This window comes from Psammomys obesus, unplaced genomic scaffold, assembly GCF_907164565.1.
Source record: "Psammomys obesus unplaced genomic scaffold, mPsaObe1.curated_primary_1811, whole genome shotgun sequence".
NCBI lineage: Eukaryota > Metazoa > Chordata > Mammalia > Rodentia > Muridae > Psammomys > Psammomys obesus.
Window position 1 is genome coordinate 10,890,115 of NW_026596069.1, and position 18,639 is coordinate 10,908,753.

At 41.5% G+C, this 18,639-nt stretch overlaps 1 protein-coding gene across 5 annotated transcripts in view; it reads right to left on the minus strand.

Moving 5' to 3' along the window:
* Nucleotides 1–18,639, minus strand: part of Kiaa1328 (KIAA1328 ortholog) — a 226,847-nt gene that overhangs the window by 41,969 nt on the left and 166,239 nt on the right. For all 5 annotated transcript variants that reach the window (XM_055625418.1, XM_055625415.1, XM_055625414.1 and 2 more), the window contains one exon: nt 17,595–17,776. In XM_055625418.1, coding sequence (XP_055481393.1) covers nt 17,595–17,776 — 182 coding nt within the window. The remainder of the gene's footprint in view (nt 1–17,594; nt 17,777–18,639) is intronic.

The window sequence follows — 18,639 nt, forward strand, 5'->3', positions numbered from 1 at the left end:
AACAACCCTGAGATTTCACCTTACACTCATCAAAATGGCTAAAATAAAAAACTCAAGTGAGAACACATGCTGGAGAGGATGTAGAGAAAGGAAAACCCTCCTCCATTGCTGATGGGAATGTAAACTTGTACAACCACTTTGGAAATCAATCTGGCACTTTCTCAGACAATTAGGAATAGTGCTACCTCAAGCTCCAACTATACCACTCCTGGGCATCCAAAAGATGCTCAAGTATACAATAAGGACTTTTGCTCAATCATATTTGTAGCAGCTTTAATTGTAATAGCCAGAACCTGGAAACAACCCAGATGTTCCTCACTTGAGGAATGGATACAGACATTGTGGTACATTTACACAAGGGAATACTACTTAGCAAATAAAAAACAGGAAAGCATGAAACGGTGGGAACTAGAGAAGATCATCCTGAGTGAGGTATCCTAGATGCAGAGAAAGACACACATGGTATATACTCAATTATAAGTGGATATTAGACATATATAATAATCGTACTATGATCTGTACACCTAAAGAAGTTAATCAAGAAGAAGGACCCTGGGTAAGATGCTCAATCTTCATTCAGAAAGGCAAACGGGATGGACATCAGAAGAGGGAGAAAACAGGGAACAGGACAGGTGTCTACCACAGAGGGCCTCTGAAAGACTCTACCCCGCAGGGTATCAAAGCAGACGCTGAGATTCATAGCCAAATTTTGGGCAGGATGCAGGGAATCTTGTGAGAGAAGGGGAAAACAGAAATACCTGGAGGGGACAGGAGCTACACAAGGAGAGCAACACAACCAAAAAATCTGGGCACAGGGTTTTTTTCTGATACTGATACTCCAACCAAGGACCATGCATGGAGTTAACTTAGAAGCCCTGCACAGATGTAGCCCATGGCAGCTCAGTCTCAAAATGGGTTCCCTAGTAATGGGAACAGGGACTGTCTCTGACATGAACTCAGGGGCTGGCTCTTTGTTCATGTCCTCCTGAGGGGGGAGCAGCCTTACCAGGCCACAGAGGAAGACAATGTAGCCAGTCCTGATGAGACCTGATAGACTAGGGTCAGATGGAAGGGGAGGCGGACCTCCCCTATCACTGGACTGGGGGAGAGGTATAGGAGATGAAGAGGGAGGGAGGATGATATTGGGAGGGAATGAGGAAGGGGGCTACAGCTGGGATACAAAGTGAATAAACTGTAATAAATAAATAACAAAAAGTTAAGCTTTCAAAGGCCATGTTAGTTTTTAACTATAATTGTTCCTTCTACAAAATTCTGATTTAATATTAAGTGTGCCAGCAATGCTGTACCTTCATGTATTCACAGATACACCACCTTATATAAAGATGTTATACTTTTTTTTTTTAACCCACTAAGTTCTAGAAGTATGCTATCCATTAGGCTAATCAAATTTCTATGGGGGCGGGGCAAGATGGCGGCACTGGGAGGACTCTCATTCTGAGCAGCAGCAGCAGGATCAGCACAGTGACCAGCAATCAGAACTCGTGGCCATAAAACACAGTCATTGTGTTTCCCAGGTGAGAGGATACCCCATGGTGGGGGATTCAATTAGCTTTTAACTCACCCAGCTAAACCGCTGAAGAGATCCCGGTTCCGCCAGACGCTTGGCTGCCGGCCGCCAGCCCCAGCCCCAGCCCAGAGCCACAAGCCAGTGTCTCTGGTCATGGTCCCAGACTGAATCGTGCGCACCACACTATCAGAGACTGGAATTTTCAGTCAAGAGATAACCCCACCGTACAGGAAACTATTGGGACCGACCTTAGGTCACCCAGATATCCCCTGGAAAAGACTCGGGTTCCACGGGCACCCCAGGAGCCAGCCCGGAGCCAGAGCCAGGGACCCAGGCTCCAGGACAGAGCCCTGCCTGCCTGCGCGCCTGATTCGCCGCCTGAGATAGAACTGTGGGCACCAGGGCACCAGTGAATGAGTTTCACTGTCCGGTGCAAACATACAGGAAGGGAAACGGCTGGTCTGATCTCAGAGCACTCAGCCAACACCCCTACCCCGAAAAGGTCTCCGGAAAATTACCCAGTTTAGACAGACACCCAGGCTCCCAAAGGCTGGAAAGGCAGACACAGGCAGATTCTGTGCACCAGACAGCTGGCGTAGACTGAGCCGCCATCACTCAGCTGTGCTCCAGACACAGGCACAAACAGTTGCTGTGTGCCAGATGTCCAACTGGGTCACAGGAGCTGATCATTAAATTTACAGAAAGAAACCCAGAAACATGGCAGCTGTCCTCAGGACTTCCCTGGGTAAGAGGAGAACCCTCTCGACTAACAAAGACCACAGTTACCACTCAGGTCTCTATCCCTGAGGTGAGCAGGAGAAACTCCTGAAAAAAGTCAGCCATCCAGGGACTATACCCAAAAAGCTGAGAAGACATCCTTCAGGAAAAACCAGCTTTCTGCAAAGGGGATTCTTTCCACCACAGGATCCCCAGGAACCACCAGAAAATAACCCCAAACACCTAAGATAGCACAATGGGTAGAGGCCAGCGTAAAAGCTCAAGCAACAAAAGACAGAGCAATATGGCATCTCCAGAACCCAGTTACCCAGGGGCAAGTAGCCCTGGACACCCCAGCATAACTGAAATCCAAGAAGATGACCTAACAACTATGCTCATGAAGATGATAAGAGGAAACAAATAAGATACGTAAAGACATAGAGGACGATAAACTCAAACAGAATATTGCCACCCGTAAAGAAATAGAAGAAGCTGCAGCCAAACAGTTTATGGCCTTTAGAAAGGAAATGCTTAAAGCACTGAATGAAATAAAAGAAACAGAGTTGAAGGAACTAAAAGAAAAACAGGAAAGTACAATCAGACAGGTGAAGGAAGTAAACAAAACAACTCAAGACCTGAAGATAGAATTGGAAAAACTAAAGAAAACACAAATGGAGGAAATAATGGAGAGGAAGAATCTAGGGAAGAAAACAGCAACTACAGAGGTAAGCATAACCAACAGACTACAAGAGATGGAAGAAAGAATCTCAGGTGTAGAAGATACAATGGAAGAAATCGATGTATCTGTCAAAGAAAATGTTAAATCCAAAAAATTCCTGACACAGACCGTCCAAGAAATCCAAGACAATATGAAAAGACAAAACCTAAAAATAATAGGTATAGACGAAAAAGAAGACTCTCTTCTCCAAGGCCCAGAAAATATTTTCAACAAAATCATTAAAGAAAATTTCCCCAAGTTAAAGGAGAGGCCAATAAGAATACATGAGGGCTACAGAACACCCAACAAATTTGACCAGAAAAGAAAATCCTCCTGCCACATAATAATCAAAACAGTAAGTATACAGAACAAAGAAAAAATACTAAAAGCTGCAAGGGAAAAAGGCCAAGTAACATATAATGGCAAACCCATTAGAATCACACCTGACTTTTCAACAGAGACTATGAAAGCCAGAAGGGCCTGGACGGATATCATGCAGACCCTAAGAGAACACAGATGTCAGCCCAGGCTACTATACCCAACAAAACTCTCTGTCCTCATAGATGGAGAAAACAAGATATTCAATGACAAAAACAAATTTCAACAATACCTACAAACGAATCCAGCATTACAGAAGACACTGGAAGGGAAAATACAACCCAAGAAAATTAGCTTCTGTCAAGAAAACACAGGAAATAATTAACCTTACTACAGTAAAACAAAAAGCAACCAAGCACACAACCTCATGACCACAGCCAACATCAAAATCAAGGGATCTAACAGCCACTGGTCATTAATCTCTCTCAATATCAATGGACTCAACTCTCCAATAAAAAGACACAGATTAACAGAATGGATACGTAAACAAAACCCAGCAATCTGTTGCATACAAGAAACACACCTAAGACACAAAGATAGACATTACCTGAGGGTAAAGGGTTGGAAGACGACTTTCCAAGCAAACGGACCCAAGAAGCAAGCATGAGTAGCCATTCTAATATCTGATAAAATAGACTTTCAACGAAAAATTAATAAAAAGAGATGGGGAAGGACACTTCATACTCATCAAAGGAAAATTCCACCAGGAAGACATCACAATCCTGAACATCTATGCCCCAAATACAAGAGCACCCACATTTATAAAAGAAACATTGATAAAATTTAAACCACATATAGATCCCCACACATTAATAGTGGGAGACTTCAACACCCCACTCTCAACAAAGGACAGGTCAACAAAACAGAATTTAAACAAAGAAACAATGTCTCTGACAGAGGTCATGAATCAAATAGACCTAACAGACATTTACAGAACTTTACACCCAAACACAAGAGAATTTACCTTCTTCTCAGCACCTCATGGAACCTTCTCCAAAATAGACCATATAGTTGGTCACAAAGCAAGCCTCAACAGATACAAGAAGATTGAAATAATCCCTTCTATCTTGTCTGATCACCATGGAATAAAGCTGGACCTCAACAATAACAGAAATAGCAAAAAGCCTACACACACATGGAAACTGAACAACTTGTTACTAAATGACAGCTGGGTCAGGGAAGAAATAAAGAAAGAAATTAAAGTCTTTCTAGAAATCAATGAAAATGAAGACACAACATACCCAAACTTGTAGAGCACAATGAAAGCAGTGCTAAGAGGAAAGTTCATAGCACTAAGTGCCTTCAAGAAGAAATTCGAGACAGCTCATTCAAGCAATTTAATGGCCCACTTAAAAACCCTAGAAAAAGAAGAAGCAGACACACCAAAAAGGAGTAGACGGCTGGAAATAATCAAACTCAGGGCTGAAATCAATCAATTGGAAACAAATAAAACAATTCAAAGAATCAATGAAACCAAGAGCTGGTTCTTTGAGAAAATCAACAAGATCGACAAACCCTTAGCCAAGCTAACTAAAAGGCAGAGAGACACCACCCAAAACAACAAAATCAGAAATGAAAAGGGGGACATAACTACAGACACTGAGGAAATCCAAACAATCATTAGGACTTACTTCAAAAGTCTATATGCCACAAAATTTGAAAATCTAAATGAAATGGACAATTTTCTTGATCGATTTGACTTACCAAAGTTGAACCAGGACCAGGTAAATCAACTAAATAGTCCTATATCCCCCAAAGAAATAGAAGCGGTCATCAAAAGTCTCCCATCCAAAACAAGCCCAGGACCAGATGACTTTAGCGCAGAATTCTACCAGACCTTTGAAGAAGAGCTAACACCAATTCTCTTCAAACTATTCCACAAAATAGAAACAGAAGGAACATTACCAAACTCATTCTATGAAGTCACAGTCACCTTGGTACCTAAACCTCACAAAGACTCAACAAAGAAAGAGAATTTCAGGCCAATCTCCCTTATGAACATTGATGCAAAAATACTTAACAAAATACTTGCAAACCGAATACAAGAACACATCAAAGATATTATCCACTATGACCAAATAGGCTTAATCCCAGGTATGCAGGGGTGGTTCAATATACGGAAATCCATCAATGTGATCCACCATATTAACAAACTGAAAGGAAAAAAAAAAGAACATGATAATCTCCCTAGATGCTGAAAAAGCATTTGACAAAATCCAACATCCATTCATGTTTAAAGTATTGGAGAGATCAGGGATACAAGGCACATATTTAAACATAGTAAAGGCGATATACAGCAAGCCTATGCCAACATCAAACTAAACAGAGAGAAACTTAAAGCAATCCCACTAAAGTCAGGGACAAGACAAAGCTGCCCACTCTCCCCATATCTCTTCAACATAGTGCTGGAAGTCCTTGCTAGAGCAATAAGACAGTTGAAGGAGATCAAGGGGATACAGATTGGAAAAGAAGAAGTCAAATTATCAGTATTTGCAGATGATATGATAGTATATGTGAGTGACCCCAAAAACTCCACCAGGGAGCTCCTACAGCTGATAAACACCTTCAGCAAAGTGGCCAGATACAAAATTAACTCAAAAAAATCAGTAGCCCTCCTGTATACAAAAGACAAAAGGGCTGAGAAAGAAATTAGGGAAACAACACCCTTCACAATAGCCACAAATGACAAAAGGTACCTCGGAGTAACCCTAACCAAGGAAGTCAAAGACTTGTATGAAAAAAAATTCAAGTCTCTGAAGAAAGAATTAGAAGAAGATATGAGAAGATGGAAAGATCTCCCATGCTCATGGCTTGGCAGGATTAACACAGTAAAAATGGCCATCTTACCAAAAGCAATCTACAGATTCAATGCAATTCCCATCAAATTACCAACACAATTCTTTACAGACCTGGAAAGAAAAATTCTCAACTTCATATGGAATAACAAGAAACCGAGAATTGCTAAAACAATCCTCTACAATAAAAGATCTTCTGGAGGTATCTCCATCCCTGATCTTAAGTTGTACTATAGAGCAACAGTTATAAAAACTGCATGGTACTGGCATAGAAACAAAATGGTGGATCAATGGAACAGAACAGAGGACCCAGAAATAAACCCACACACTTACGGACACCTGATTTTTGACAAAGATGCCAAAACCATACAATGGAAAAAAGATAGCATCTTCAACAAATGGTGCTGATCCAACTGGATGTCTACATGTAGAAAAATGAAAATAGATCCATACTTATCACCCTGCACAAAACTGAAGTCCAAGTGGATCAAAGACCTCAACATAAAACCAGACACATTAAATCGGCTAGAAAAAAAAGTGGGGAATACCCTAGAACTCATTGGTACAGGAGAAAACTTCCTGAACAGAACACCAACAGCACAGGCTCTAAGAGCAACAATCAATAAATGGGACCTCATGAAACTGAAAAGCTTCTGTAAAGCAAAGGACACCATCATCAAAACAAAGCAACTGCCTACAGATTGGGAAAGAATCTTCACCAACCCTTTATCTGACAGAGGACTCATATCCAGTATATATAAAGAACTAAACAAGCTGAAAAGCAGCAAACCAAGTAATCCACTTAAAAAGTGGGGAACAGAGCTAAAGAGAGAATTTTCAATAGAGCAATATCGAATGGCAGAGAAGCACTTAAAGAAATGCTCAACCTCATTAGCCATTAGGGAAATGCAAATCAAAACAACACTGAGATTTCACCTTACACCCATGAGAATGGCCAAGATGAAAAACTCAAGGGACAACACATGCTGGAGAGGTTGTGGAGTAAGGGGAACCCTTCTCCACTGCTGGTGGGAATGTAAACTGGTACAACCACTCTGGAAATCAATCTGGCGCTTTCTCAGACAACTAGGAATAGCGCTTCCTCAAGATCCAGCCATACCACTCCTAGGCATATACCCAAAAGAGGCTCAAGTACACAAAAAGGACATTTGTTCAACCATGTTTGTAGCAGCTTTATTTGTAATAGCCAGAAGCTGGAACCAACCCAGATGCCCCTCAACTGAAGAATGGATGCAGAAACTGTGGTACATCTATACAATGGAGTATTACTCAGCAATGAAAAATAAGGAAATCATGAAATTTGCAGGTAAATGGTGGGACCTGGAAAGGATCATCCTGAGTGAGTTGTCCCAGAAGCAAAAAGACACACACGGTATATACTCACTCATACAATGTAGGACAAACCCACTAAAATCTGTGCATCTAAAGAAACCAAGCAAGAGAGAGGACCCTAACTAAAATGTTCAATCCCCACCTGAAAGGCAAAGAGGATGGACATCAGAAGAAGAAGAAAACAGGAAAAACCTAGAAACCTGCTATAGAGGACCTCTGAAATCCAGAAGAAGAAAACAGGAAACAAACTAGGAACCTACCACAGAGGGCCTCTGAAAGCCTCTGCCCTGCAGACTATCAAAGCAGATGCTGAGCCTGATGGCCAACTGTCTGGCAGAGTGAATGGAATTTTATGTAAGAAGTGGGAAATAGTAAGAGCTGGAGAGGACAGGAACTCCACAAGGAGAGCAACAGAACAAGAAAATTTGAACACAGGGAACTTCCCAGAGACTCATACTCCAACCAAGGACTATTCATGGAGATAACCTAGAACCCCTGCACAGATGTAGCCCATGGCAGGTCAGTGTCCAAGTGGGTTACCTAGTAATGGGAAGAGGGACTGCCTCTGACATAATCTGATTGGCCTGCTCTTTGATCACCCCCCCCCCGAGGGGGGAGCAGCCCTATCAGGCCACAGTAGAGGACAATGCAGCCACTTTTGACGAGAACTGATAGACTAAGATCAGAAAGGAGAGGAGAACCTCCCCTATCAGTGGACTTAGGGAGGGGCATGCATGTAGAAACAGGAGGGAGAGTGGGATTGGGAGGGGAGGAGGGAGGGGCTTATGGGGGGATACAAAATGAATAAAGTGTAATTAATAAAAAAATAAAAAATAAAAAATTTCTATATAAATGCTTGTGTTTATTCATGTGTGAACATACTCATACATTTTTCCATAAACATACGAATGGGGTAATTTTCTATCTACCCATCCATTAGTTAACATTTCTGATAATTTTTTCTTAGTTTGGTGTTCAAAGATTAAGAATTTCTGTTTCTGGACTCTGTTAAAAATAGCTGAGTTGTATCATTTGTTTATTTTAGCTTTAGGAAAATTATATATATCATACATAAATATACATATATACATGCACACACACACATATGTGGTGCAACCTCTCCCAGATCAGATGGCCACCCTGGTGCCTAGGACAACTCCAATTTCTGTCCCCAGCCATGTTTTCTTTGTTCCTCAGGGTCAAGTACTATTTATTATTTCTTTTCTGTTCTCTACAGCTTTAACATGTATGTATCTGGTTTAAAAATTTCTTTTGCATTCTTGCTTTTGATTTTTATGAAAATTAAAATAAGTTCTTAAGAGTTTATTTCTGTTGATTGTGTGTGTGTAGTTTGTTCTCTTTGCTAAGTCCTCTTCTGTGCTATGCACTGTTGCTATGGGTGGATATTGGAATAGTTCTTGGTGATTATGAAAAATGGGGCTGTGACAGAAGCTACCAGTTATTTGCTGAAATGCACTATTATTATTTTCCCAGCTGTGTGCTAGATTACATTATTACCCAGTTTCTTCATGCCTCTGTGTGGTCAGGTTTGTTACATGTGCCAGTCACAGTTTGTCCTTAAAAATGTTCCCAGTTTGTGCCCCACATCTTTCCCCCTTCTTCCTTATCCAGCACTGTGGAAAGGTCAACGATCATCCTAGATTTTGTGGGTCATACAGCTAGTCACTATGTTCAACTCTGTGAAAGTAAAGAAGACAAGCCAAGACAGTATGTAGGCAAAAGGCACAGTTGAATATGATATTCTATGTAGGTTTTACGCATGAGGTGCTCTTACTGCTTAGGAAATCTCCTACAAAAGATTTTGTTAAATGGTTTTTTCCCCCCTGTTGACAGAGATGATCATGTGGTTTTGCTTTCTTTCTGCTAATGTGGTGAATTACATTGATTGATTTTTCTGAATTGAATCACCTTTGCATTCCTAAGTTAAATCTCACTTGGTCATGATTTATCATCTTCTTAATATGCTGCTACATTCAGCTTGCTACTCTTCTTGTTTGGGTTACTTCCATGCATATTTATAACAGACATTGGTCTACAGTTTGTTTCATGGTTGCCTGGTTTCAGCACTGGCACTCTTTTTGTTGTTGTTGTTGTTATCAAAATTTTTATTGATTTTTTTGTGTGTGTGTAAGTTTCATATCATGCATCCCAGTCCTACTCAACATCCCTCTCCTCATATGCACTCTTTGTCTTTGCAACCCCCCAAATAAACACAAAATGAATAACAAACAACAACAACAAAAGCAAAGCACATTAAAGCTGTAGTATGTCACAGTGTGTCCCACAGTACATCCCTCTGTCCATACATCTTTACTTGCAATTGTTCATTGCAGTGAGTCTTTGGTCTGGTTCTAGATCTCTGGCTTCTATGACACCAATATTGGATCCTCATGGGGACTCTCCCAGGTTGTCCTGTTTTCCTCTTGTTGCCCTGCATCATCATGGAGCTCCTGCAGCTTAGGAACAGCAGGACTGGCCCTTTCACACATCTGATATAGATTTTGGGGTGGGCCAGTTCAGAGCTCTGCATCTGGGCCTGGGTGGTAGCTGATCTGGTCAGCCCACTGGCTCTCCCTTATCCGCACCACCAATGTGATGAGCTCTCCAACAATGCTCAGGCAATATTCATGCTGCCATCAGCAGGAGGCAAAGTCATCTCTCTTGCTCTCATGTCCTCAGGGCTGCCTCACCATACCTATCCATGCAGGGCCCTCTGTCCTGGGAGCTACAGCCAGTGAGGGGGGCAGGGCTAGCTTTCTGGCTCTCATGACCTCAGGGTCATCTCTCCTGTCTACTGCAGGTGGCAAGGTGGAACAAGGAGTGCTTCACCCCTACACCCATGCCAGATGTGTGGCAGGGCACACTCTCCCTTGCTCTATCCTCTAGGCCAGCTCACCTATGCCCCTTCCACAAAGGCCAGCTCTATTGTTCTGCCCGGAGGGGGTGTAGGATCCCACTCTCCTGAGTGCTGTGGAGGGCAGAGCAGGAGGGACAGGGTCAACTCATCTGCTCTCATGACTCGAGGTCCTGTTCTCTCCACTGCTGCAGGTGTGAGGGGCAAGGTGGGAGTGGGGGAGGGAAGAGCATCACTGCACATCACTTCATGACAGACAAGTGGCTGGGCCAGCTCTCCCTCACTCTATCCTCAAGGCTGGCTCAACTCCCTCACCCTTAACCAAGGCCAGCACTACTGTGCTGCCCAGGCAAGGTGCAGGGTCTGCTCTCATTGGTGGGGACTCTTAATATAAGTTCAGATGTTTCCCTTCTGGTTCTGTATTATGGAAGAGTGTGAAAAGCATTTGCCTTAATTCTTAAAGATTCGGTGAAATTCACTGTAAGGCTGGAGCTGAGGCAATCTGCCACCCTAAAGCCCATGGCAGCAGATGCCCCAAGCTGAGGCAATTCCAAGCCTTGGCCATCCAAACCCATGCCAAGTTGAGGTAGCAGGCCACCTCAAGCCATTCTGATGCCTCATAAGCATTTTTATTCTTTATTTTTGGAGTAAAGTCTGGTAATTTGTATGTTCATTTTATCTAGGTCTTGTAGCTCCTTGTATGTTTTTGTTTCAATGTTACTCTCTAATCCTAGGAGGCTGCAGCATGTTCATTTGGCTTTCAAAGTTTTCAGAGTATCCTGTGACAGTGCATTAGGCAGAACACAAAGCAGTACTTTTGTCAGCCTTTTGAGGAATCTACAGACTTGTCAAAATAGTCCCTTGATATCTGAACCCAAGATTCTGCTTTCCCCGAAATCAGAGTCTTTCATATGTGCTTAGGCTGACATCTTCAAGACTGATGCCGTCCTAGGGTAGATGTTACTCAATGCTAAGAGTCCACAACATTCTCTCTCTCTCTTTTTTATAATTTTATTTTATTTTTAAATAATTTTATATATTCACTGTATCCCAGCTGAAGCCCTCTCCCTCTTTCTCTCCCAATTCTCCCCTCCCTCCCTCATCTCCTCCCTGCCCCCTTCCGAGTCTACTGAGAAGGGGTGTCCTCCTCTCCTTCCGTCTGGCCCTAGCTTATCAGGTATCTTCAGGATGGTTGCAATGTCCTTATCTGTGGCCTAGTAAGGCTGCTCACCCATCGGGAAGAGGGGAAGCTCATGAGTTCATGTCAGAAACAATTCCTGTCCCCCTTACTAGGGAACCCATTTGGATGCTGAGCTACCATGGGCTATGTCTGAGCAGGGGTTGTAGGTTATATCCATGCATGGTCCTTGGTTGGATAAACAGTCTCATAGAAGACCCCTGTGCTCAAATATATTTGGACCTTGTGGGACTCCCTGTCCCCTCTAGGATATACTAATTCCTCCTTCCTTCATATGATTCCCTACACTCTGCCGAAGGCTTGGTTATGGGTCTCAGCATCTGCTTTGATACACTGCTAGGTAGAGTCTTTCAGGTGCCTTCTATGGTAGGCTACTGTCCTGTTACTTGTTTTATCTTATTACCAATGTCTATCCCCTTTGTCTTTCTAGATGAGGATTGATCATTTTACCCCTGGACCTCTTTCTTGTTTATCTTCTTTACGTTTACATATTTTAGTATATTTATCCTATCTTATAGGTCTATATAAGTCAGTATATAGCAAGTGTGTTTCTCTGCTTTTGGGATACCTCACTCAGGATGATTTTTTTCTAGATCCCACCACTTGCCTGCAAAATTCATGATTTCCTTGTTTTTAATTGCTGAGTAGTATTCCATTGTGTAAAAGTACCACAATTTCTGTATCCATTCTTCCGTTGATGGACATATGGGTTGTTTCCAGGTTCTGGCTATTACAAATAAAGCTGCTACAAACATGGTTGAGCAAATGTCCTTATTGTGTATTTGAACATCTTTTGGATATATGCCTAGGAGTGGTATAGCTGCATCTTGAGGGAGGACTATTTGTCTAATTGTCTGAGAAAGCGCCAGATTGATTTCCATAGTCGTTGTACCAGCACAACATTCTCTTATCATGCTTCTATAAAGCCTTTTCTCTCTTCAGAGTTTTGATGAGGTGGATTCTTAATAATGTGTCTACAGTGTAGACACTGGGAGAGGATGAGCACCTATGTTATCTACTTCAATGTTTACATTGACATGTTATAATATGAAAATTTGGCACAATCATTACAACAACCACAAAGACATTGTATACCCCAATATCTCAGCAAATAATCAAATTAATGAATAAAAAATATGATTATGGTTGAATAGGAAATGTTCCCACAAAGGCTCAGGTATTGAAAGGTCGGTCTTTAGCTAATGTGCTGTCTCTGGAGGTTCCAGAAACATTAGAAGGTAGAACCTATCTGGAGGAAGTAAGTCATAGGCTTGTGAGTGAAAAGCATGTCTCTTTCTCTGCTTCCTACAAGAAATGAGGTACAATCTCTACCTATGGTCCTCTCACCATGATATCTGCCCAAGTGTGGTAGCCAACTGGAATCTCTGACACTGTGAGCCAGAATAAAATCCTTGCTCTCTAAAACTGCTGTTCCTTAGGTGTCTGGTCATATGATGCAAAAATTAACACAAGTATTATCTCAACCATTGTAGAAAAATATATATTTGATGAAATCAAACACCTATTTATGACAAAGACTCTCAACCATCTAGAAGTTACTTTCTCAACCTAATTTTAAAAAATAACAAAAAAAAGTGCCAGTAATATCACACTTAATGTCTGAAAGGCTGCTTTCTCTGGGACCCGGAAGAGGTATGCATATACTTTTACTATTTTGTTTCTAGGAATGGAACCCCTAGGCAGTCAACAACAACAAAAACAAGCCATAATTATGGAAAGAAAGACATTGTTTATGGACATAGCTACATCTGAGTCCTAGTCCCCAGTATTCTTTAAAACTTATTGTACTTGGAGATGGGGCCTTTGAAGCAGTCATCAGGGGTCAATGAAGTCACATGGGTGGGTCCAGTATGATTGCTGAAGTGGTATCTTTGGAAGAAGGAGACACACCGGGAGGCATATACACAGAAAGGACTATGGGAAATCACAGTGAAAGAAAGCTCTCTGTAGGCCCAGGGAAGGGTCTGAGGAAGAGAACGTTTGGTGGTCAGAGAAATACACTACATATGAATGGGTGATTGCATGGGTATAAACAATCATCAGGCTTAGCAAACTGTTCATCTAAGACCTGTGCAGCTCTACTGTATATAATTAAACCTCAATGAAAAGAAAAGAAAATGAAATAATGATTATGGTTTTCCTGACTTCTCAGAAACTGCTATTTTAAGGCCTCACTATAGTCTTTCTCTTTGACATTAGCAATCAATCATCATAAGGAATTTGATGATGAAGGAAAAAAAATGCTTAAGTCACTAAATCACTATAGGCATTGAGGTCAAAAGCTCGTACTGATTAGGTCCTTATTTTGGGAAAATAAAATGAGAGCAGAAAAAGAAAAATCAATATATTTAATGCTATGTTAATTCAGTCAATGAATATATAATGAATATATAAACATAGCTCCATATGTGGAGCTATAAGACAGAGACATATAAGCTACTGTCTAGTGATAGAAGCTATCACTATAACCAAGTTATATATAACAAATTGGTAAAGTAGAAGTTGTTTTGAATTATTTCTTTCAATTACAGAGGATGGGAAACATAGATGTTTTGTTTTAAGTGATAATCTTCCATATTTACAGTGAGATTAACTCTTAAAGATAGGCTCTTAAAACTTGAACTCTTTTTTTAGTGAACTAGATAGAATGAGTTACTCTACTGTCTACTGTCCACATAGCACTCTAGTGTGCTTGCCTTCTGTGTGCTCTCAATACTTAGTGTATCTCTTATTTCATACTTCTGGGAATAAGTTCATTTTCTTATGATTAAATATAAGATACAGATGACAGTAATAATAAAGGAAACATAAGTAATAATAATAAGAAACATAAATGATCCTTAGAGGCCACATGAAAACTGCTTCTGTATTCTGATTCTTCCAACATACTTAGTGTTTTCTTTTGCGTTTATCTACTATGGGTGGTCATGATGCTCGCATCACTACAGGCTCACTTACAGACACCACTGGGACACTAGAGACTGGTTACTTCAGTGACATTTATAATAATAACTTTCCAGTAAAAAAAAAAAATATGTGCTTGAGAACTTCTCAGGGAACTCAACCACTATGTAAGGCTAGCCTAAAAAAATTCTCAAAGAAAAAATGAAGAGTATGGCCAACACTACTAGCTAAGCTGAAATTACTCTGGAGTGAGGCTCTGCCCCAGATGTTTAGGGATTCAGAGATCCATGACAGGAACAAGCAGGAGGTAGCCCCAAACACAGCAGGGACCTTTGGAATGGCTTTCAGCCAGAGTTCAGAAAAGGCAATGTCAAGCCCCATAATCTAATATTTTCATTCTGAATTTATGCTCTGTGGCTCAGCTTTAGCTAGATGATCAGTATCACAGGGGAAACACCCTAAGTTCCCAGGAGTCTTGTAACAAAGAATCAGTCACTGCTCAGGTAAAAGCAGTTCTAGAATGGCTGCTGAGGCATGGCAAGAAGGGAGAGGCAGGCAGAACGTGTGTTCCCCTATGCATGCCTTCTAACAGCTCTTGACCCAAGTTTAGATTTTCCAAAGTAGCATCTCCCATTCACCATAACTCAGAAAAAAACTAAACTAAAATACAGGATTCTAAGCAGTGATGAAAGAGAAAGCTTATATTGTAAACTGGTTTTGATAACAATGTGCCTATTTTTATTATCTTGCTCTTTGAGTCAAGAGTCTGTCTATATGTTTAGTGTCAATAAAGTTAGCAAAATGGTGATGAGAGCAGCAGAGGTAAAGGAGTGAGAGACTGGTAATAAAGATTAATGGTCCTGCAGTAAATATCCTGTATAACACTTCCTGATTAAAGGACAACAACAAAGAAACAAAGGATAGAAAAGAGAAATGTATACGGAAAGATTCTGTCATGATAACAAGAGGAAAGCAATTAAAGAGGTGCCAACTAAGCAGTGGAGCCTGGGCAGTTGGTGCTGGGTCACTGGCACTATAATAACCAGGGCATCCAGAACCACAGTGCACACTGGAAAAGTTAATTTTCCCATTGGGCTGAGTGCTGCAGCAAAGGCCACAGCAATAACCCTGCTCTGTATCTGTACACAGCAGTTCTGCACTGGCAGAGAGGCTCAAGGGGGCAACTCATGTCTTCAGTGATCAAGCAGACCATAAAAGAAGAGGGAAAAAAAACAAAAAACACCCCATAAGGCTACCTTTCCCATGAGTAGAAAAACCTCATGGTTCCTGTGAATATCTTAAAATGTTAAAAAACTTCAAACTTTTAAACATATGAGAAGGCTTTTGATATTTTTTCCCTATCACAATATATCCTCCTGCCTCAAAAAAGAAAAGAAAAGAAAAAGTGGGGTGAGGGGAGCTGCTGGAAAATAAAATGGCAAATGTCAATGTTCCTGAAACCTCTGGGGATAGGTATCTGCTTCCTTTGTGTTAGATCGATTGTCTAGCAGCACTCCCGGGAGTCACTGTGCACAACGAAAGTGCTGCAATGTCAGCATACGGCACCGCACAAACCATGGTGAGTCAAAAATGGTTTTGCTTCAAATTAGAAATTGATTTTGGGGGGGTGGGGACACCAGCCCTTTCCAGGCTTTTGGCTTCTGTACTGGACAGGGGGAGATCTGCTCCAGCACAGGCTGTCCTGACAGGGCCTGACAAGTATCTTCAAGGCTGCTCTCTAACTGTAACAGTCTCAACCGGCCACACACACTATTTGTCCCTCTGTTGTGCTACGTGGTTTTTCCTTTTGCTATTTTATTCAGTGTTGGCATACAACATACTTGTGCTGGCAAGTCAACAGAAGATTATGCTAAGTCTTGCAGAGCAACCACTAGACCAGTTCGGACTGGTTCTCCTCTCTGAAGTACAATGGCAATAATAAGAAGGACCAAGGTAAGGAGCTCCCATTGCTGAAAGACTACTGCCAGAGACAGTAGAGGCTATCTCAGATAGTAAGTCTTCACAATTTAATCTTTGTCTTAGGTACCATTGACTAAAAGGAAGCTTCAATGTCTGTCGTCAGTGGAGCTCTGTAGAATATTTGTCTTATGCCAAAAAGAAGTTGTTGAGTTTCGAGTTTGAAGCTAGTTTGGAAAAATTATCATTTCTCAGTGCCCTGGAAGAGGATAAAGCGACTGATTTCTAGGTTACTGTTAATTAACCTCTAGAACACAGCAAAGCTGGCAACATGTGGAGAAAGCAGGGAAAGGTACATGTAAAATTTCCTCACAGAGCACATCCACTCTCAAATAAATAAGCAAACGTGAGAGTTGTTGAAGAGATTATGAACAGTGAGTTGCTTAGCACCAGCAGGGGGAGAAGGTTTCCCGATAGAAAAGCGCGCGCGCGCGCGCGCGCACACACACACACACACACACACACACACACACACACACACACACATCAGGATAGCAGTCCTGGGGTGTGAGCAGAGGAGGCCTGTTTCCTATACAGGAGGCTCATTCCCTTTCAACTCAGTCCTTAGGGCTGTCGGCATAGGCTGCACAGAAGTCACTTCAGGACCAGCTGGGAAACATATACACACCCTTTCCTTCATCATTTCAGTTACTTGTAGTTGATTTCTTTTAAAAACCTACAGTTAAAGCATGAAGTATTAGCCTTCAAAGAGTGCTAGGCACAATTTGCTGAGACTTGGGAGGTTGTGTTTTAGTTACAATGTAAAGTGGTTTATGACTTCCCCTCCGCATCAATTATGATGCCTTACTTTTCCAGGAGAGATTTGTCCAGCGCCTTATTCTGTTACAACATTTGGTATCTACAACCATACTTAATGCTCAACTCAGCTATTAAAAAGAGGGCCAAACTGGACAGATTTTCATATTAGTATTCTATGAGAAATAAGTGTAGATGTGACTTGAGATTCCAGTAGCTATGCCTCCCACAGCTTTGCAGGCACATGTTTACCTGAAGTGCTAACTCCAGCTGGCATAGTGGAAACCACCTGGTGTTCACTGGCTTGCAGGAACCAGCCACCTCCCAAGGTTCTCAGTGGCTCCTGTTTCTGCTACTGCAGACATTACACTCACCTCTCTGAGGTCTACATGTATCATTCTCTTGACATATGCTCTGGGCATCATCCTCCACATGTGACTGAAAGGCAACTGTCTTCTTCTCCCTCCTGTTTTGTCCACTGCTTGGAGAGCTTGGGCATATTTTAAAGGATGATGAGGTTTCATGCAGCTGTCCATCACATTTCAACTTTAATAAACTGAAAGAAGAAACAAGAATGGACTATAGAGGGCACAGGGAAAGACACAGATCACATGAACATTTTCAAATCAGCATAAGTTGCAATACAATTTATGGCAGTAAGATGTTTTCCTTGTTTTAGTTGATATATAATTTAAATGCTTTTCTGAAGGTACATTTTGTTGTCTCCCTACAGTAGTTTTGGAGAACAAATTAGTTTGATGATGTTAATCCTCAAACTGTACATTTGGAGTTTTGGAAAAGAGACTCAAACCCATGAAACTGCTAATAAAGGCACAGAGTATGCGTAAGAATCAGAATGTCTACAGAATTAAGAAAACAGGTTAAGGTGAGATGTGCATACCCAACATGGTTCCTAAGCATAAAGATGAACATTAGGTATTAAAATCAGCATTTATTATCTAGGGACAATATAGCACTGGAGGTCAATGAAGTTAAGTAATCTGATAAGCATTTCAGTTAACGTTATAGTCTACGATAAAGCAGAAGAAAGTAAGGCAATGAGGTTTCAAAGTCAGGCAGAAAAGCAAAAAGAAGCAAACCACTTAGCTGTGTGAGATAAATCAAAAAAAAAAAAAAAAAAAGAAGAAGAAGAAAATGTGAAAACCTTGGTGTACAATTCGTTTCCCATAGTAAAGGGGAACAGGGACTATTTCTGACAGGAACTCAATGGCAGGCTCTTTGACCTCCCCATCCCCCAAGGGAGAAGCAGTCCTGCTAGGCCACAGAGGAGGACTTCGTAACCAGTCCTGAAGATACCTGATAAAACAGGGTCAGATGTGGACTTGGAAAGGGGCAGGGAGGAGATGAGGGAGGGAGGGTGGGATTGGGAGGGAATGAGGGAGAGGGATACAGTTGGGA